The sequence below is a fragment of the Zootermopsis nevadensis genome, unplaced genomic scaffold (assembly GCF_977971745.1).
Source record: "Zootermopsis nevadensis isolate Lab colony 2312 unplaced genomic scaffold, Znev_1.0 Znev_ptg000007l, whole genome shotgun sequence".
Taxonomy (NCBI): Eukaryota; Metazoa; Arthropoda; class Insecta; order Blattodea; family Termopsidae; genus Zootermopsis; species Zootermopsis nevadensis.
Genome location: NW_028259139.1, coordinates 3,828,086 through 3,850,060, shown reverse-complemented (window position 1 = coordinate 3,850,060; position 21,975 = coordinate 3,828,086). Strand labels below are relative to the sequence as shown.

At 38.9% G+C, this 21,975-nt stretch overlaps 2 protein-coding genes across 5 annotated transcripts in view; one reads left to right on the top strand and one right to left on the bottom strand.

The window, feature by feature from the left end:
• Positions 1 to 18,238, bottom strand: part of HnRNP-K (Heterogeneous nuclear ribonucleoprotein K) — a 45,002-nt gene extending 26,764 nt beyond the window's left edge. Inside the window, exons 1-2 of one of the 4 annotated variants that reach the window (XM_022065856.2) lie at positions 18,091 to 18,238; positions 15,027 to 15,058 (exon numbers count right to left, since the gene is read on the bottom strand). The gene's annotated coding sequence lies outside the window, so the exon portion shown is untranslated. The other 3 variants (XR_015533900.1, XM_022065857.2, XM_022065858.2) reach the window with 3 other exon arrangements.
• Positions 18,239 to 20,164: 1,926 nt separating this feature from the next.
• On the top strand, positions 20,165 to 21,208 carry ND-B14.7 (NADH dehydrogenase (ubiquinone) B14.7 subunit). Its single transcript, XM_022065805.2, has one exon. The coding sequence runs from the start codon at positions 20,427 to 20,429 to the stop codon at positions 20,925 to 20,927; it is 501 nt and encodes a 166-aa protein (XP_021921497.1). The 5' UTR covers positions 20,165 to 20,426; the 3' UTR covers positions 20,928 to 21,208.
• The last annotated feature ends 767 nt before the right edge of the window (positions 21,209 to 21,975 follow it).

Below are 21,975 nucleotides of genomic sequence, written 5' to 3'. Positions count from 1 at the left end.
AGAACATAAATCCGAGCAGAACAAATGTGCTGAAAAGTAAACTCCACTTGATACCTGCGATGATTCCTATTTGAAAACATACAGAAAAGTAGACACAGCTGCAACACTAACTTTGGATATATATTTAAACAATTTAATTTACTTAAAGTACTTGAACAAAACAAAACAAAATCCAAGAACGTTCCACCATATCAGCTTTTATTTAATACTTTTGGCAGATTTTGATCTTGAAGCGTGTAATAATTTCGTTAAAAAACCATTTGGTTTGTTACTAGTCCACTACAAGCCCTATTTTACATTAATATCAAATTAAACCACATAAAATATCTCATAGTACAAAATACTGGTGTATTACAAACAGTAATGTTTCTTCCAAATCTCAATCTTTTATTCCGAATATTTTTGTACGATACAAACTTTAGCCTCGATAAAGCGGTGATAAGTTCTGTCAACAAATGATAACTAACGAGTCCATACCGTAGCTATTCGTTTGTTTAATTCGTTTCGATCTATCGCATGATTTGAGTTTGCACCAAATACACATGAAAAATAAATTTGGATGAGGGCGGCGGTTAAACATGTACGTTCCTTTCCAATACGTTACGTTCTGTGATCTGCTTTTCACGTACATCCGCTACCAGTTACGGAGTTGCCCTTACCTGAAGGGAGAGAGCTAGAGGCGGCCATGGTGTCAGCAGACACCTGCAGAATGCAGACAAGACGCCAACCCTAGTCCACATACTACGGACCCTCTAAGTTAAAGCCACGTACAGCTCTTGCAACGACCCCACCACATTCAAGTCAAACAGAATGGCCATTGGCTGGTAAAATTCTTCCCGCTTCCTGATAGGCTCAAACAGCGATCATGCTATATACGCCGGGCGGTATAATATAGCGGTGGAATTGATTGTTTTGCATGTGTTTCCATGGCAACACTGTTCGCCGAATTCCAAACAAATCGCTGTAATCGCTTATTTATCGACTATGACCCATTTATTGTTACTTTCAAATTATCCAGTAACTACGAAACATATCTACGTAAAATCAATAATGAACAAGAAAAATGGTGGGTTTTTTTTTCCGACGAGAAACAAACGGGGAAGTCCCACTCTCACAACAAAAGCGTGCCGTTTGCCGTTACGATATTTGCCGCCATTTTTATTCAGTTACGTGAATTCGTGAACACTAACAGTAGAATTTCGTATATATATATATCAAAATCTCAATGGGCTCCTCACCACATAAATTTCATATTTTAAAATTTGATTATTTTTGGCTATAGGAAAAATCTCTAGTAAACATATCCACCCACTCAATTTCTCTAAATTCTTTCTTACTCTGTCTGTATGTCGTTGGTAATTGTGGCTGGTCAATCCCTCATCCTATCGAATGTTCAACAGAACAGGTTAAAACCGCAATAACTGTGAGAGAACTCGTTAATTGCTAACGTAAAATTATCCCTTTCCAAAAAGACCCAACGCTACAAAACTATATAAACTATATTCCAGCCTCATCCCTTTTTCAGAATCCTATTAGCTAATTACGTGTCTGTCTGTCCGTCCCTTTTCAAAGTCGGACATCAATATTACAGACACCCCCCCCCCCTCTGGCAGACAAAACTTTACACATTAAGTAATAGTTAATTCTTATTAAAAAGGGGGAAAAGCCCCCAAAAACTGAATCAATGGACGCAATTTAAAGTAAATACCACACAGAGGCCCGAGTTATACGCGAACAAGCAAATGTCCTACTTATTTAAAAAAGCGACCAACTGCCTCGCCGGTTTAATATGCTACGCTTGATCGTAATTGCGGTAAATTACCAAATAAACTTTTTAGTGTGGTTAATGGCATTAAAAATAATCACATTACATAGAAACCGCAAAGTCTTATGTTTCTGCGATACAATTATCGATTTATGAACGGGTCTTTTCGATACTAATTAAACGTAAACAAACGTTTGATCGAAAGCTGAGACTTAAAAAGACGTTGCCGGGCATTAAAACAAATATTGCAAACAGTAGCCAGACTCACTATTCAAATTTCAAATATATTCCACCAGAGACGAGACAAGATAAGATTTCTACCACTTTCAAGGCAGAATCCCGTCGATACTGTGCTAAACCTATTTCGACAGCCGTACAGAGAGAAGCACACAGTGGGTACCCCCACCGAGTGGCGTCACTACGGCGCCCCGTCACGAATTCAACCGTCCCATCACGCAAAGGGCCGTGCTCAACATCGATCCTCCGCCTTGACTGACTTCGCGGCACTGCCCACGCGACGAACAGAAACCAACCGCTGTTTCTAACATGTTACGTAAAGACTCGGTTACTTGTACCTGTTACGCAAGAACTGTGAAGAAGAAGAAGAACAAGAACAAGAACTGCCCTAACTGGCGCGAATTAGACGAGTCGTTGTCGAACAATATGGTTCTCGATTTAGTGTTCTCTCTGACGACAGGTCCATATGAACAGGATCCTTCCATCCTTTTCTCGGACTGGGACCTGTTCATATACGTTCTTGGCAGATGATCCAGAAGTGGTTTGCCATTGCCTTCTTCTGTGTGTGAATGGAGTAATTGTTGGGATGCCACGGAGGAAAACTCCGTGTTGCCTAGACCACGGCCTTGCCCAACACAAGTTATAAATTCGGGCACCGCCGGGAATCGAACCCGAGACCCCAGGATTACAAGGCCAGCGTTCTGATCGCTAGACCACCGTGAATAATGACAAAGTAATAACCGTCTGTAAGAAAGTCTGTTTCGAGCGCTATTAAATCGTTCACAAAAATGAATACAATTTTAAAATATAAACTGCCGGCTATCGGTGGATGCCTAGTGGAGACCAACCCCAGTAACTGCAAAGCTATCAACTTTTAAACCTCGGGGAAAAGGGTGCAAAGACCCCGAGACCCTAAAACAGTTAAGTCCTGGGGGTCTTGGCTCAGTAAACAAGAATGCTGGGAAAGCCTAGGTTTGTAAATCTGCAGAGGTTAGCAGCAAGACTGAGGTAAAAATACCTGGGGGGTTTTCCCATTTGGGGTACAAGTCCCAAAGTTGGGCTAGCCCCACGTATGGTCAAGGTCATTGTAAACAGTGCCGCTCGTCTTGGTTGGTTCTCTGATGTGTCAAAGCCCAGAAATGGCAAACCAATTAACTCTGAAAGCCCCAGTGAACTAGACACGGGAGAAAAGCCAGGGGGCACACCCCTGGAACAGCAATCGCAGGAGACGACGCCCCACGATAGGGACGGGCGCTCACATTAACCATTTTATTCGCTTCGACCCTTTGGAAGCTCCGGGATTGCCTAGTTCCGAGACTAAAAAAAAACACGAACGGGATCACAAGGCAAAAACCTGGTGTTAGACGGACACAGCCTCTGTACAGAGACCGCACTGAACATGGGGCTAGAGCCAATGTCCAAAACGTAGCGCATCGCAAATATACTTCTTGCATTAGAATTAAAATTTAAAGTTAAATTACTCCCTTACGTTGGAACGAAACCCATGGATCGCGTAATCTGGAGTAAAATTACATCTTATTTAGGGTCTGAGATGCTCACGACGGCGAGTAAAAAGATGGTTGTAGTCTGGTAAACGTTTACCAACGTTTCAGAGGTACTTGCTGCCATCATCAGGCCCTGAGGATGGAGGCAGCAAGGACCTCTTGACACAGCGCAACAACCCAGAAAACAACATTCTGTAAAAGCAGTTTCAAAACGCTTTCAGTTTAAAAAGTAGAGTCGGAACTCAATTCTGAAACGACACTGCAGAAGTTTATGGTGGCAATCGTACAAAGTGAGGTCGATACGGTGTCCTCCTGAGCCTCTACTAGGCTGCCAATAAAATAAAACAAAAAATAAAATCTCGTCACTTTCGCATTGCCACCTTCAACAACATCAGAGTCAATGCCTCGTCTTTAAATTTTTCGAAGCTACTAGGGGCTGGAATTTCCTCAAAGTATTATAAACGTACTTACTTTCCAATTCATGGAAAACGGCCAGTGTACGAGGTGCGATCGGAAAGTTTCCAGACTGCGCGTATAAAAAAAAAACCCGTACACTTATCTCAGGTAATAAATTCATCCATCACCCTCGAAGTAGTTCCCCTGGGAGTGAACACAACGACAAAGAAAGATTTCCAGGGATGCTTCCAGGCTTGGCAGCGGCGCTGGGATCGTTGTGTTCACTCCCAGGGGAACTACTTCGAGGGTGATGGATGAATTTAATACCTGAGATAAGTGTACGGGTTTTTATAGGCGCAGTCTGGAAACCTTCCGATCGCACCTCGTAGTAATGAGAATCAGTCTTTCCTGTTCAGAAGGAACAAGGTTCGAATTCTTGCCAGGAGACCGGTTATCCCGTCATTCGTGTTTCGTTCCAGTCCCTCCAGACAAATGCCACGATCGACCCTTCAGCAGAGCGAACAAATGAAGAACAGAAATCGAAGTGTGTCACTTTTCATGTTTCCTAAGTTTACTTTTGCGGTGTCGGTAATAGTCTGCATTAGTGGTTAGGAATTAATCTGTACGTATCAGGAAATTAATGACGGCTTCTAATTTCTGTAGAAATATTACAACACGTCACGGTTCAATACATTTTATTGCCTAATGTGTTTTCCATTTCCCGTTGCTAAGCAACAAGATCTTCCCTTTTTATGAAAACTGGGGTGGCTTTTGTGTAAGAGTAGGGGAAAAGGGGGAGGGGGGGGGGGTTCGCGTGAACTTACGTAAAAAAGCTTTAGCAAATTCCAGTGCCTAAGCACCGCGTCACGGATCCGCGGGCGCGACTTTGTCATATGAAATAAATTATGTATTCCTATCTAATCCTTCACGAACTTGAAAAAGAAACGTCAGCCTGTGGCTAGATAGCGCCAGAGACACGTGATCTTTGCACTAACGGCAGTAATTTTAACAAAACTTTGCCCTTCAGACTGATATTACTGTCGATGACCGCCAGTACAGAAATTGAATCGTAACTCCTAAGAATTCCGTGGAACATCTTCTTCTTCTTATAGCGTTATAACCCTGTGTGGGTCTTAGCTTGTTTGATGAATTTTTTCCATTCTGTCCTATCATCCACAATTCTTCTCCATCCCCTTACTCCCATCGTCCTCACATCCTCCTCCACGTCGTCTATCCATCGTTTCCGTGGTCTCCCTCTCATCCTTCTTCCCATCGGTCTCCATTCCATCACTCTTCTAGTCACCCTGTTTCCTTCCATTCTTGCAACATGGCCAAGCCAGGCTAACCTTTTGCTTTTGATTAGCCTCACGATATCTGCTCCCTGTATGATACAATCTAGTTCATGATTCATCCTAATTCTCCAGGAGCCATCACTATTCTGTATTGGACCATAGATTTTCCGCAATATTTTGCGTTCAAATATTCTAAGTTGTTGCTCATCAAAGCTAGTTAATGTCCAGGCTTCACATCCATATGTGACTACTGGTCTTATCAGAACTTTATAGATTCTCAGTTTAAGTCCCCTCCCCAGTATTTTAGACTTCATTAAATTCTGATAGGCATAGTAACATCTAGTACCATTCACAATACGTGCTTTAATTTCATTAGTTACTGAATTTATAGTATTAATCTGTGAACCCAGGTAATTAAAATTCTGCACATGTTCAAAATTATAATGTCCTATTCTCAATTTATTTGTGACATTTCTTGCTGCTCTTGTAACTTTCATATATTTTGTTTTCGATTCATTTATTTTTAGCCCCCTTAATTCTGTTTCTTCTATCAATTTTAATACTGTTTCTTCCAGTGCAGCTTTATTCCTGCTAATAATAGCTAGATCATCTGCATATGCACTCACGTGTATTGATTTGATGCCTATATGTCCTGAGATCTCAAGTTTCCGAATAGATGCTTCCAGCGTCAGGTTAAAGAGCATTGTCGAGAGAGCATCTCCTTGTCTAACTCCCATATTGACATTAAATGGTTTAGTTAGCTCACCATCTACTCTTACTACAGCCTTGGAGTCTTTCAACGTCGCTCTGATGAGCCTGATGTATTTAGATGGTATCCCTAATAGGAGAATATCATTTAACATTTGGTCCCTATTGAGACTATCAAATGCTTGTCTGAAGTCCACATATAAATGATTTAAGTCAATGTTATATTCATAGGCTTTCTCTTGAATCTGCCTCAATACAAATATCTGGTCTATCGTTGATCTATCTGCTCTAAAGCCACACTGATACTCTCCTAACATCTCTTCTACATATACAACCAATCTATTATATAGAGTACTTGACAAGATTTTATATATTACTCGTACATTCAGAAGTGTAATTCCTCTATAATTGGTACACTCCATTTTATCTCCTTTTTTATGTATAGGTTGTATTACTCCTAGGGTCCATTCCTCTGGAATCTTTTCTTCTTTCCAGATCAACAATATCAGATAATGTATTCTCTCCCATAACTTGACTCCCCCCTTTTTTAGTAGTTCAGCAGTAATCCCATCACTTCCGGGTGCTTTACCATTTTTCAGACATTTGATTACTTTTTGCACTTCTTCAAACGTAGGATCTTCAATGTAATTATCCACAGTATAATATGTTGGCTGCCCTGTCTCAATTATATTTCCGTTCAGGATACCATTAAAATACTCTTTCCATCTATTAACAATATCACGGTTCTCTGTCAATAGATTTCCTTGACTATCTTTACATGCTACAGCTTTCGGTCTGTATTCTTGTGTTACTTCTTTAAGCTCCTTGTGAAATTTTCTACTTTCATTTCTACGATGGTGTTCTATCATACTGTCGATCTTTCTTCCTAACATTTCTCTTTTCTTCTTTCTACATATTCTGGTGGCCAATATCCGTTTTTCATTATAAAGATTTCTATTAGCTCTCGTATTTCTTTGTAAATATTTCATTCTAGCTTGCATCTTCTATTCCACGACAAATCTACATTCATCATCACAGCAATCTTCATTTCTTGATCTTCTTGTCTCTCCAACAGTTATATGTGCTGTATTTAAAATGGCATTCTTTATGCAGTTCCATTCATCTTCAATATCAGGCCCTTTTTCTATCTTTTGTAATTCTAAGTTTAAATTACATTGATACTCCTGTACTGTACCCCTATCTTCTAATTTGTCTACATTCCACCTTTTAATTCTTTCCATTTTCCCTTTCATAACCATACATATTTTTTGCTTCATTCTAAACCCAACTAAATAATGGTCCGAGTCAGAATTTGCCCCTCGGAATGTGCGCACATTTTCTACATCTGTCGCCCATCTCCTAGATACCAATATATGATCTATTTGATTAAAATTATTTGTTCCAGGAATTTTCCAAGTACCCTTATGAATATCTTTCCTTGGGAAGTATGTGCTCATGACCCTTAAATTATTTGCAGCTGCAAATTGTGCTACCCTTAGGCCATTATTATTGGTTTCTTCATGTAGACTATTCCTTCCAAATAGTTTGACATAGACTTCTTCTTTCCCAAGCTTTGAATTATAATCACCAAGTACTATTATCATGTCATGTTTCGAAATGTTATCACATACAGACTGCAATTCATCATAGAAACCATCTACTGCCACCTCTTCTGTCCCCTCGGTTGGTGCATAGACATTAACAAGTGTTATATTATGGAGTTTCCCTTTTACTCTAAGTGTACATATTCTTTCACTTACTGGCGTAAAGGCCAGCACAGCCTTACGCATTTGCCTGGTAACAATAAATCCTACTCCACATTCTCCTTGCCTATCGTCTTTCCCAGAATAATATATGGAGAAGTTTGCCTTATTTATTACTCCCTTATTTTTCCATCTAATTTCTTGTATAGCGACAATTTCCATTCTATATTTTATAATTTCATCAGCTATACCATTCATCGCTCCTACTTGTAGCAGAGTGCGCACATTCCATGTTCCAATATGTAGTACCAAATTCTTATCCTTGTTCCTAGCTAATGTTCGTCTTCGTGAGGACAGTCCGGCTTCATTCATCAAATTATTCTCAACTTTATTCTTTTTTACGATGCAAGGTTGTTAGCCTTGCGACCAACCCCCAACCTGGAGGACCAGGGTACCCGTCTTAGTCTGACCTCTCCCCCTCGACCAATCTGGCTAGGGAGGCCCTACCAGTAGCAATGCTACCGCCAGCATAGCTCTTGGGGTCACTGAGGTACTCAAGCCCCACCACCACGACAAGGTAATTCCGTGGAACATAATTTGGAAAAATACGGTGTGGGATGTACGTACATTTAACAGTAGACAAATACAAATTTGGAAAAGTCAAGACCAAGAAATTCTGTTTTTGTAAATAATTAATTAGACAAGGAACTTCCTTCATGAACATTTGAAAGAACAAAGCGATCAATATATTGATTCGAAGTCACGTGAGACTTATCGAACCAATTTTAAAAATGCAAACCACACATTTTCAATGTAAAATGACAACTTCTAACAAGCATAAACGTGGGAAAAGCCCCCTTCAGCAAGGAACTACGCCCCTTGTTCTATCTTAGTCACACGCGGGAAGGCAAGTCACCAAATTAACAGTCGTACAGAAAATGCATTAATAAGTACTCGTAACACGGTACAGGCTATTAGGGATTCCAGCCCCCAAGCTCTAAGACCACACCCTGTCTGCTATATGCGATGCTTATTCAATATATAATTACTTAAATTCAATTACGTCTAAAACATCTTCGTTATGAAGACAAACAACCAGGGCTTTGAAACGGAAATCGAATTGCATAATTCTGCTGAACCGGAACCAGTAAACAATTAAGTCTTAAAATCATGGGACATAAAATTCAACAGGGCCCAGTTCTTTCCTGGGCACGTTTTAGGTAGAAATACTGCTACCGTTTTCTATCGACAACTTCACGAGGCGTTCACGCGAGACAGAATTTCGTTGGCCACGCGGGACGTAAAACAGACTAAATACAATTAAAATAATTATTATATATGTTTACCGTCAAATCACATTAAAATAGTAGGATAAGATAATTAAAATGATTAAAATATCATCTTATGTTCCATATCGAGCATTCGATTTACATCGGAACATTCACTGTGAATGTTCCGATGTAATAATAATTATTTTAATAATAATAATTATTTTAATTAATATCACAATATGACCCAGCTATACTATCTCATAAATACAATTAATACAAATATTTAATTGAGCTGTGATGGTGCACCACTAATGAGGAATCATTGTCGCGACTGTGAGGTTACAGCCACTGGGATGCTAGTTCACTTCGTGTTACAATTTCTGAGATACGTGCCTCCATCATCAGGGAGATGAGACCCTGGATATGGACAAGTGGCAGGTTCTTGTGAAAAAGGGCGATATTTCTATAAAATACAGGGAATTTCTTGGTCATCTGTGCGACTACCAGCTTCTTAAAGACTCTACTCTATGGAGTTAATTTTTTTTAAACATTACATTTATACCAAAACTTTTATTTAAAGTGTAGTACCAATAGCTCGAGATGGTTTAAATTTTAACTAGTTACTATGGCTTGCGAGTATTCAACATGGGGGGGGGGCTTCCCGCAGAAAACGTTCATCATACCGGAAATTTCACCACCAACTCCTTCGGTGTTCTAATTTAGGCGCAATTTCAAGAGCTAGATGAGCGAAAAATACACCAACGGCATTACAGAATACGCTTTCGGACTCAGGGTCACGTTAAAATATTAAGGCACATATAAATGCGGTCAACAGTGGAAGAAACTTGTATTAATAAATGCGTTCCTGGAGCGGAAACTCATTTACCGTCAACACAAACCCACAACTAATCAAAAAGACGCATATGAAAACAAATTTTACGTCGCATATGCAAATTTATTTACAATTAAATATTTTTTTATGAAGTGTAGAAACAGATTTAAGCTTTGCGTAAAAGAATGCATGAGAATCATACGGGAAATATTAATTCGTCCAACAACTTTCAGTGGAGATCTGAATACGAAATTTAATCAAAATCCACTGGGTGGTTACGGAGAAGAAACACGGAAGGCCGGACATGCGTACGTAACATGTTCATAAGTTAATTTAATACAAATCGCTGGAACACTTAATAATACACACTTTCCAGCGACTATGACGATTGTTCGTAAGGAGATTTTTAATATCATTTTTAAAACAATGCACTACATCTGACATCTTCAATCCTCATGACTGGACTGAATGATGCTAGTGTTCAGCCAAAACGCTGGTCGATTTTCCACACACACAAACAGCAAAACCGAACAGCCACCTTGTCAATTAACTATCTCGCATTGCAGAGGAAAAGGTTCCTTCCTACACGGTCCGACAATAATTTTAAATTACTTTCCTCATACTATCTAAGATAGCCTCGGGGTTCTATAAAAATATGTCCGGGTCGCTTCCGTCCGCATCATTTCATTCGCCGTTAAACAATCTATGCATGAGACCAAGTGTCATTAAATAATTAAACAAACCTGTGGTTGATCCCCAGACAATGTATTATGAATTTTTGCATACATAATTCTGATGTCAATTATGCTACCTGAGCATTCATAAATCATCTTCAAAAGGTATTCGTATATAAAACTTTACAATACACACAAATTCATCCGGGGTAAAAACTATTGCTAGCTTCTCTATCCACGAGAATCAGTGTCCAGTTGTCGATATCTGGTCGATAATAAAAGAGGAAAGGGGGGAGGAGGGATTTAAGACTTGCGCCATTATACGTTCATTTGTTTTCTAAATTTTTCATGAGGAGTCGATCATAAAAGATGTATGGGTGGGCGAGGACGACTTGATGGGTGGGGGTGGGGTGGGGGTATAGTTTCATGCAATGTACAACAAGCTATGGCCGCAGACAGAAAGGGGTTGTGATAGGCGGTCGCCCTGGAGACCAGGCAAACTTTGACTTCACGCACGCAAACAGGTCATCAGCCGGTATGGAACCTTTCAGTTGAAAAACACCACGTGCCTGCGGGTTGCGTAACCAATATTATAATAATAACAACCCCTACTAAGATGCGCTTTCGATTAGTTCGCAACTTATGTAATGGAAACTGTTAACATCCTCAGTACGAGTTGAGGTTTTCACGGCGAACTGTTTAATTTTAAATTTCATTTTAACATGTACCCCTCTATGTCTAGGTCTATTTTATTTAGTGCTCTGTGTGACGACAGGTCCATATGAACAGGATCCTTCCATCCTTTTCTCGGACTGGGACCTGTTCATATACGTTCATGGCAGATGATCCAGAAGTGGTTTGCCATTGCCTTCTTCTGTGTGTGAATGGAGTAATTGAAACCGGGGAAGCCCCCGGAGGAAAACTCCGTGTTGCCTAGACCACGGCCTTGCCCAACACAAGTTATAAATTCGGGCACCGCCGGGAATCGAACCCGAGACCCCAGGATTACAAGGCCAGCGTTCTAACCGCTAGACCACCGTCTGTCTTCTCTACCACATCCAGAACGATGGCGTACCATCCCAGAACCATCCAAAATGCTTTGTGGTCAGTAAAGGAACGCGGAATAAAAGATCCCACTCATTTACATGCAGTTTCACGATTTAAACCCCATTAATTATCGTCTGACCCTTACACAGTTCAAGAAAAACCGAACGACGGAAAGGGGTATCACTTTGTGATAAACCATTACGCAACGAAATTCGAAAGACGTTGAGGAAGTGCTTAGTGGAAATAAGTTACTATTCTCTTATTCTCGTCGCAGTGAAACAATTATAAACGTGTCGCATAACTTAGAGATAGCAAGTGTTCGAGGGTCGAACTGTTCCGGTTGATATGGGCCATCAGAGTTCCGATTATTCTGATCTTGTATATTTTATTAACAGCACGTGTTTATGACGTCACCACACAAATGTTAACGCAAATTTCAAATAAAACTGTACATTACAGCATATAAGTTTGGTCACTTTGGGACGACTAATTATATGTGGGTCCACGATTAATTTATGAAAGGGCCGATATACATATTTTTTTTCGCCGCACAAATCATTCATGTTGCACCTACCCCAGGTGACATTCGAACAGACGTTATGTTGACACTGTTGATGATGACACGGAGTCAAAATTCAATTACGGGAGTTTCCAATGGCATTTTCCTAACCAGCTCCAAGAAAATCAGGAGCTGTATAATATTTAATCAGGGTGAGGTGCAGCACACAACCTCAGAAAATTGTTCCAATTACCAAACTACTCTTTTGGAACTCTAAAATACGAGCAAGTGTAGTGGGAGACTGTAAATTCTTGAATCCAAAGAAAGGAAATGATGACAACTAAAAAAGGTGGTAACGTGGCAAAGAATCAACATTTTATTTCGTTGCTCAAAGAAACAGACTGCAGTATCATAAAATACAATATCGCTTCTTTGCCCCAAGGCAACACCCGTGACCTAAATTACAGAAATGGACGCGACTGTAAATGGCAACGATCGCTACTGTCCGTCATTTCCTTTGTGATGGCAACAGTAGTCCTGGCAACGCTTTGTTTACCGCGGGGGACACACGCCACCGAGTCGATCGCCAGTCACGCCCAGACAGCCGTCTTGTTTTATTAATCTCCTCGTCCCTTAACAGGTGGAAATAAGAAACGTACGCATAATTTGTGGGATAAACTGGCTCAGGAAAGTTGCCTCAGAGTGCGCCAAGACAACTTAACAATACACGAAACCAGTCGTTTCAAAATACATTCTTGGTGGTTTCGAGGCGTATGAGGGAGCTAAGGTACAGCTCCGCTCTTAGCTTCGGCTGCTTTATTTCCGGGGAAAGAGTACACGATACCCAGTGCATCGGGCCTCACAGCGGGTACGAAAGTGAACAGAAAAATCTGGCCTTGTCGTAATTCGAATCCCGACTATCCAGTCCACAGCGTCGATAGTAGACTGTGTTATCCAGTCTCCGACAGCAAACACAAAAGCAGAGAACTGTCGACAAAACTACTGACCCAAACACATTCACTCCCTTACCTTGTATTTCGTTAAAAAAAATATACACACAAAATACGTTTCGAATAATGCTGCAGAACATAATGTTTTGTCATTTAAAGCCTGCTAATATGTGCACTTCGTGCAAAAAACAAATAAATGATCAGCGTTATTTAAAATGGGGTTCAATTTGGTCAATGTACTGTGATACTTCGCTAAGCGTAGTTTCGAAAATTGCGTATTTCATGCATCAGCGGTTTTCCATTTATATCCAGTTTTGTCAACCACGGAAGATTCAGTTTTATTTACATGTACATACATACAAAACATATAATGAAACTAACGATCAAAGGGTCTTATCATTCAGTCAAAGCTGACAATACTTTGATATGAATATGTGAAGTTAGTGGGGTTTTTTTTTTTTACATGGAATGGGAATCGGTTCAAATACCTGGACGACTTTCATCAAACTGTGCCCAAGAGCTCTCATCGGAAACACTCGACAACCCAAGTGAACACTTAGTAGTACAGCAAAAGTTCCTATTAAGACGGCAATGTACACACATGTATGACTCAGACTTCTCTGGAAAATGTCCATCTTCGTACTTTATAAGAATGTACACTTACGTAAGAATGAATCAATCAGTAGGCCCTTAAGAACTTCATGATATGGTCAGCCATCATTATTCTTTTAGCATAAAATTCCTATCAAAATCAATAAATTACAAACCGAATGTATTCAGGCATTTCTCTAATTAGGGATGAGGTAGTTCTGAGTTGTTCTACTATAACAACAATAAAAGTAAAGTTTGTCCCACTATACGCCATGTAGGCGCTTGGGGGGAGTGGAGGTATAGCTCCTCCCTTTCTTGACCTCGGCACTAGATGGGGGTGAGTGGTCAGCATCAAGCCCGGGCCGGCTTTACCCCCGGAAAGGACCCCTGTACCCATTGTAGAGGAGGCTGGGTTGGCCCCAGAGCCGGTCTGGACGCAGAGGCTAGAGGAAAAATAATCTGCCCCGTCGGGGATAGAACCCTGGTCGTCCAGCCCGTAGCTAGTCACTATACTGACTGAGCTATCCTGGCTCATATTATATTAACAATGTTGGTGCATAAATACATACGAGTTAGGGGAGTTTTTTATAATAAACCCCTAAACCATACACCATCAAGTATAAATATTTTCATACTGATTTGAATTTGTATTTTACAGTTTCCCTGAAATTATATTTATCAGTTGTAACTCCTGTATTATTTTCAATTTCCCTGTGGCTTCGACAGGCCGTTCTCACGCATTATACCTATACTCTTACAGCTGACATACTTGGACACGCAAAGTGTATTTATCAAATGCTAATTAGTTTATAATGAAGTGGAAGGTTCTCTCCAAAACACGAGTTTAGACGTCCACATACATCTATTTAGTAAAATCATGTCCAGAAGCTGTAATATGAAATGCCGTCATTTAGGCCTATTACATAATAGAAAAATTATCAAATCAATAAATGTTGGATCAAAACGTGTATTTACAATCCAAGTAACTCAAGTCCATTAATATTTATGACTGCTTTAAGTCACATCTCCATAAATGGTTTGACCAACCAACCTCAAACGAAGTCTTCTAAAGTTTACACTGCAAGCAAGACAATAATTAACCTCTCCATTAAAACTATTAAAAACTTGTTCAGTAGTATATTGATAACAATGAATTTCTTTGGGAAGAACTGTTTCACCAACTCAAAGTGGCTTTTCCTAGCTTTTCTTTACTTAGGCACTGTAAGTTGTTCTGGAAAGGAAAAGAATGTTACAGCCCAAATATGCATGAGATGAATCACCATTCATTATAAGAAACCTCTGTATCCAGGATTCACAATCTTTCAACACCCAAAGCCTTACTGAAACTAACAGCAATTTATTAAAAATGCTAGACAATCATCTCCCAAATGACCTTTTCCCTTCAGGTTTACCGACTAACATGTGTACTGCAAACCCACTAAACCTGGGACTTTATTCCAGATTACAACCAACTGACATGTACGTCCACCACACTATACTATAAGCTACAAACTTCTACATGAATACGGGTCAACTATATTTCCAATTGTACTCACAGAATCAGTTTGTTCCCAGTTCTTCTAACAACCTGAAAAAAAGTTCCTTTTTTAATTACCTTCATGTCACAGTTATCACAGTTAAGGCAAACCACATTCAACACAAACATTAATTATTAATCACTGATTCCATCAGCTTTGCCTATTTTCCACCTAATGCAGTCATATGTGAAATGAAACTGGGCAAAAATGCATGTAGGAAAACATAAAGATAACAGAAAAAACCCATAATGTACTGAATCAATAATTTCAGTAATGTATCATAAGCCAAAATGGCAAATTTTCAGATAACAGCACTTGGACATGATTTTAATGAAATGGTTTATAAGGACATCTAGGGCATGTGCAGTTCTCAACTCCTATGCAACAAAAATCTGTCGCTGATACACCGACAAGGTACCTAGCTTTACGAAGCACTGCGCATGTACCAACACCAATTGCTCCTAACACTTTCACATACCTCTCTCTTATTTAACTTTGATCTATATTACTACTTCAGCTGAACTCAAACATTATACAGGAGCAACATAAATAAGACAGCACAGAATATTAAAATTAAAACAAAATTTTAATAACAAAAATTTTGAGTATTGATGTACGTCGCACATACGTACACACATTAAAGGGAACGCTGCATGTGGCACGTGAAGTAGCTTTTCCCCTCTGAAGACAAACACTAGCCTTCAATTCATTGTTTCTTGTTAGTAAATGACTTGATAATAGCCAGCAGTGTCAAACTAGCTCATGAAGCAAACCATGAGACAAGTAATGGCATAACAAATTTTGACTTTTTAATATTCCAATACCAAAGCAAAGCTAAGATGAAAAACAACTTGACAAGCAGTGATATGAAAAATCATTCTGCAATTTGAGGACATTCAAGATTCCAACTTAACTCTGCTTTACAGATCTTAAATACCGCCTAACAATCTACACACATTCCACCTAAAATAAAGCAACAACTCTCAACAATTGTCTGAGTAACTGGCAACTTCCAACCAGAGTAAAGGTAGACAATTTAGCCTAAACTAGAGCAGGGCGCTCCTTTCGGAGTTTGTAAAACGCAACCAATCTTGTGTAAGAATATAAACTAAACTCCCCAAATTGAGGGTTAAAACAATTGACCTACCCCCCCCTTCTAGGGGGTTAGTTGCGTTTTGAAATCTTAAGAAACACGCTAAACTAACTCCCCTTCGGGGGTCAAGTGTTTAAAACGCAACCAACCCCCCCCTTCGGAAGAGTTAGTTTAGTGTCTCATTCAAGTGTTTTAACCCTTGAGTAAGAAACTAAACTACCCCCCGAATGGTGGTTAAAACAACTGACCAACCCCCCTTCGAGGGGTTGGTCATTTGTTTAATACGCACCAACCCCTCCTTCGGGGGGGGGAGTTGATTGCGTCTTAAAATCTCGAGTAAGACACTAAACTAACCCCCTTCGGGGGGTTAGTTTAGTTTCTTATTGGATGAATATTATTATTAGTATCAGATTAACTTGTCGGTGTTGGGAACGTCTTCTTTCACGTTTCTTCATTTCTTAAATAGTTTTATGTCGCTGTTCGGAGGCGATGTGCTGCTTCTGGAGCAGTGATAATGCGACTGGCTTGATAGTTTTTGATTTCTTTGTTGTGAAGCGTTATTTGTTTACTCGGCATTGTTGTGTTCCACAACAATGCCGATTTTGTTTATAGTTGACATTGTTGATGACGTCATTTTTTGACGATGACTAATCACAAATTTTTATAGTAGATTTCTACTACTACTCTATAAGCAATAAGCTGAAGTAATTTTGAACAAATTATAATACTACACAACTGGGTTCCGGGGTCCTTTCCTGGGGGTAAAGCACGGCTGGGGTGTGATACTGACCACTCAACCCTATCTAGTGCTGAGGTCAAGAATAAGTAGGAGCTATAGCTCCCCCCCCCCAAGCGCACACATGGCGTATAGTTAGACAGATTTACTTTTTTATACAAAAGCCCATGCAGATCATGTCACATTGTAACCTGCTCATAACAATTTGTCAGTTGTCTCCAAACAATTGAAATGTAAGAATGCCTTTTTCACATATGCAAGAAATGATCATTGTTAAATACTACCTGGAATCTCATTCTTACATAAATTGCTAGAATGAGATCATGGATAATTTCCTGATTCTCATGTGCTAAAGAAATAGATGATATCTCAAATGATAAACTGCTTCTATGACACCAGACGCATGCATGGCAGTAACCATACTGGTTAGACGATAATCATCAAACTCTGTTACTCTATGAAAGTCACTGAATTTTTTTTCTGATTTGAAGGTAGTTTAATTTTTGACAAAGAACAAGTGACAAGAATGGGTTGTGCGACTTTCCAATCAACCTGTAAATGAATCATTGTGCTTCATTCAATACACATGCACATAAAAACACACTCAATTTTTCTCTCCTAGTGTTCAAACACATACATCATGTTAATACAGGTTCAGATAGAAAATGAAATACTTTATTGTACATTCATCAATGTTACGTTGGCCAGGCCTTTTGCAAACTAACAGAATACTGTATTAAGATTCACTGTGGCCTTCATATTTTTCTTGCTACATTATAACCTCAATTTTACTTATTATATTCGGTAATAATTATTATTTCTTACTTTAAAACACTCCAAGTTCAGAGATAAAACAGTAAATAAAATCAATGTTGCCAAAAATGTTCACGACGTATTATATGCCACACCCAACGTACATCCCAACTACGAGTCTGTATTCTGATACGAAAAACGGTACTCCTTCCTTTGTGCAACTTATTAAACAATGGACCATATATTTTCAGCTAATGTTAATGTCTTCCAAAGGAAGGTATTAAAAATAAACCTGCTGTGTTCAATCCCGTCATAATGTGATAAATCAATGTATTAATGATACAGAACAGCCCTTCATACATTAAATTATCGAACGAGTGAAACAGCTCCATGTGAGAAAAAACCAAAGTTGATACTGCTCCTACAAACACAAAACGACCGAATGTAATGTCTTTTAAAAATGAAAATTATTACACAGACAGCAATTTACAAAAACTTACCTGAACTTATTCAGCTTTTAACGTCAGACTACTCCCTGTACAGACAAACAATTCGACTCAGATACGATTCCAATATGGCGACAGCTACGATACCTACGACTCACTATCGCCACAATTGATCCCAACCGCCGCGACAGCGAAGTACGTTCTCAAATTCATATTAAATCTTTGAAGTTGGATAGATTACAGAAGAGGAAACGGTAATCGGAAATCTGAAATTGGTTGCGGTATCGTGAAACCAAGATTAAGTGCAGTTGATGTGGCAGTAATGCAATTGTGGAGATAGAAATCAATATATGTGAAGAAAATATGTCTACATGCAAGTGGGAACTGAGGTTCTTTGTCTGCAGACTATTTCCAGCGCGTTTCATACATTCATACAAATGTGCAAATTTTTTGCCCTCATCCAGTTTTACGCTACATATTACACAAATAAAACAAAATTAAGATCACAAATTCAAATAACTTCAATGAGCTAATAGTACCTAACTCTTATTTTATTTCAGAGCAATGGTTCCGGTTGGAAAACTTTGCCTGTTGACATGTAAATTATGTTCTTCCGAAACAATGGTAACCACGTACAATACTACAAGGCAATACAACTCAGATGACACTCCGATGCAAATGTCAACAGTAAATCAAACCTCAAATGTCATTCATTAAGAATATATTAGGGCAGGAACTCGCACGTAATTACTGTATGCGTATTTTTTTCTGATACAAGAGAGAAAGGTGATAACAATGATAAAAAAATATCGACGGTTTACATGATACATGGAATCACATAAACTTAATTTAACCTGTTGTTAAAAGACTACTGAAGCAAGAGAAGTGCCAAATATCTCACTAAAGACTGATTTTGCTAAAAGAAAATGATTAGGTAATATGTAATAAATAGTTAATGGCATCTTTTAATAAAATGCCGTGAAATTTCAATAAATTATCCTCACTGAAAACTTTACCATTCGCGAGTCGATAAGAAAGGGTGCTGTGCCTTCAGGGCTGGATTTTATTAGATCTATTACATTCGGGATGTGCAGGTGTCGGACATGGACTGAACAGCAGCATCCCTGAGGTTTCCGTGTATCCTTAGATATTTCAAACGAATGGCAAGGAAGTTTCTTAAAACAGGCTATGATCGCTTTCTTCTGAATACTTACTACTGCTCACTATGCATGATCATCTTTCCATCAATTCCAACACAACAATAAATCTGTGATTGGACACTCACCAAGCAATATACAGTAAAACCTCTCTAAGTTGGACACTTGGGGTTCCATGAAAATGTGTCCAAGTTATAGAGGTGGCCAAGATAGAAAAATCAGATTATGGTCTAATGACAATATAGTCTATTTACTTACATACACTAACTGCTGTAGGCTTACTTGAATTAAGAATTAATGACAACAGTATTAATAATAATCTTTTGAAGCCCACTCCCATGCATTGCACATTACACCCCAGTCTCAATAACATTTTCGAAAGTTGATTCCACCAATTTTCGCTTCCCCATCGCAAAAAGAAAAATTCCATTTCTGTTAACACAGTCTGAACTCAAATGTAAGTCCAGTACTGATGGAGTTAAAACTGTGTCTTTTGCAATACTGTAGTCCAGTTAAGAGTTCAGCAAAAGAACAGTTAAACACTTGCAATGCATTCCAGTGATGGGTTCAATGTTATAAGATAATCCTCCAGAGAGGAGGCATTAATCAGTCAGAAATTCAAAATAACAAAATATGTAACTGAAAAAGTTTCCCTGAAAAGCTTCGAAGTTATGTGCATGAACCTGTCCAACTTACAACAAAAGGGGTGTTCAAGTTCCAGGAAAAAGGGATGTCCAAGATATAGTGTATTGTGGACATGTAAAATTATAGGATATTCGCCGGTTCCAATTAAAAGTGTCCAATATAAAGCGGTGTCCAACTTGAGGGGTTTTACTGTATGACTATCCAGTTCTACTAAGCATGGACATCTGACAGCGTAGAATTCCTCCTAGATGAAGTCTGGGTTATTTATCCTTCCTATAAGTCTTTATGATTCTCTAATAGATGGCAGCAGTTCCAATTTCTGCAAGTCCGCGACGAGAAGATGTATCTTGACAAGGACAAATACGAAACGTAATGCTGTAAGCTAGTATATACATCATGTATTTCTTCCTATTGGTTGGGAAGTTTAATTCTAAGTTCAGGATTCCAAGCATGCACTGGCAACAGGAATCGATATTCATTATCGATGCGGCAGTAATGGCGATGTAGTGTTACTTTGCTGGAGTTAATTTAGAAACAGGACCAAAGTCTGTTAAAGATATAGTGCTCTGGTATCACAGGCAATTAAAAATGGGATACAGTTATTACGATACACCAGACGGAGAAGATTGTTTTAAAAAGCTGTTATATACAGCAAGGATTGCTGCTGTATCTGGGGTAATTGTTTCTGTGGTCGATGTACGTTTATTTTCACGTACCCAAGGTTTTTACCCAACTGTTGCAAGATTTGCGCATTTTACCTTTCCATTTATTGGAATGGCAGCAGCGTTTACAGCTACAACTTGCATTGCTACTTCCGCGAGACATAAAGATGACAAGCTAAATTACTTTCTTGGAGGTTGTGTAGCAGGAGGAGTGTTTGGTGCTTGGAGGAAGAGCATTTTGGCCGGCTTTACTGGTTCTTTGATTTTGGGTGCTTTGGCTGTTGCGAAGAAAGTGTCGCTAGAGGAAGGCTGGCAGTTTATACCAAAAGGTGCTCCCTTGCGAAAGTATGGGAATGTTCGTATGGCACGTCATGATTGGACCCTTACTGCACCTCGCCCAAAAACTTGGAAAGAATCAGAAGATTAAGGATTTGTGTTAAACTTATTAGTTTGAGAATGATGATTAGTGCTGCTGTTAATGTTTGTATATTTATCCTTGAAGTAGAATGTATTCGATAGCATTGTGCACAATAACATTTTGAGTTCTGTGTGCCAATGTTACTTAATTTTTAAAGAATTATGTTCCTAGGAACAGTTGATTATCACAAGGTTTGTAAGGATTTCTGGGATTGCCTACATTGTTAATAATTCAGATGATAAAGGCTATTTTAGAATAAAAATAATTGCTGTGAGTAGATGTTGCACATATGAAGTATAAATTATTTCATATTACTTGAACTGACTTAAGGTAACATCCCTTCCTTTTAATATGAGTTTAATGTCCTTAATCTCTGTCAATGAGTAATTCTGACAATGGTTTCACCTCTTCAAGTCATCTTATTTCCTCCTTGAATTGTTCATAAGCAAGATCTGCCACATTAGTTGAAATTAGCAAAATACTTTTATCTTTGCTAGAATGCAGTCAAGGCAGAACTCTGAAATGGAAGAGGACACAGTATCTGTCCATCCAGTTTACACCCCTGACATTTGGAGTAGTTGGAAGAGTTTTGTGGTATCCCCAAAAGAATGTATTTCTCCTTCCACACTCTACCCATGAAATATTATAGCAAATAAGGACTCTGCAAATGTTTATTATATATGATATTCATACAATTTTACTTCTTTTCAACTCGGTATACTACCTACAGTGATTTAAATAAATAGTGAGAATAGCTGAGAAAATCTGCATAAGTTTCAGTCCTTAAGTTAATACATGCAACACAGTATTCTGTACAAGTAAACAACTTTTAAACTATAAATATTTTCAAGTTGCAAAATAGTTAAATTACAAATTAATTGTATGTGCTGACACTGACAGTTATGAAAATGAGTACTGATGCCAGTGTCTGGCTAATAAATAGGATTCTGAGGTTGTTAATTCTGTTTCATACCACATGACCATTTGCCTCAGTACTCTTGCACTGGGAGCAAGACTGTCTCAGCAGAACTGATTAGAAAACTGAAGAATTCAGAGA

Excerpts from the sequence above, each read along its gene's own strand:
- ND-B14.7 (XM_022065805.2), top strand. The coding sequence starts at position 20,427 with ATGGGATACAGTTATTACGATACACCAGACGGAGAAGATTGTTTTAAA.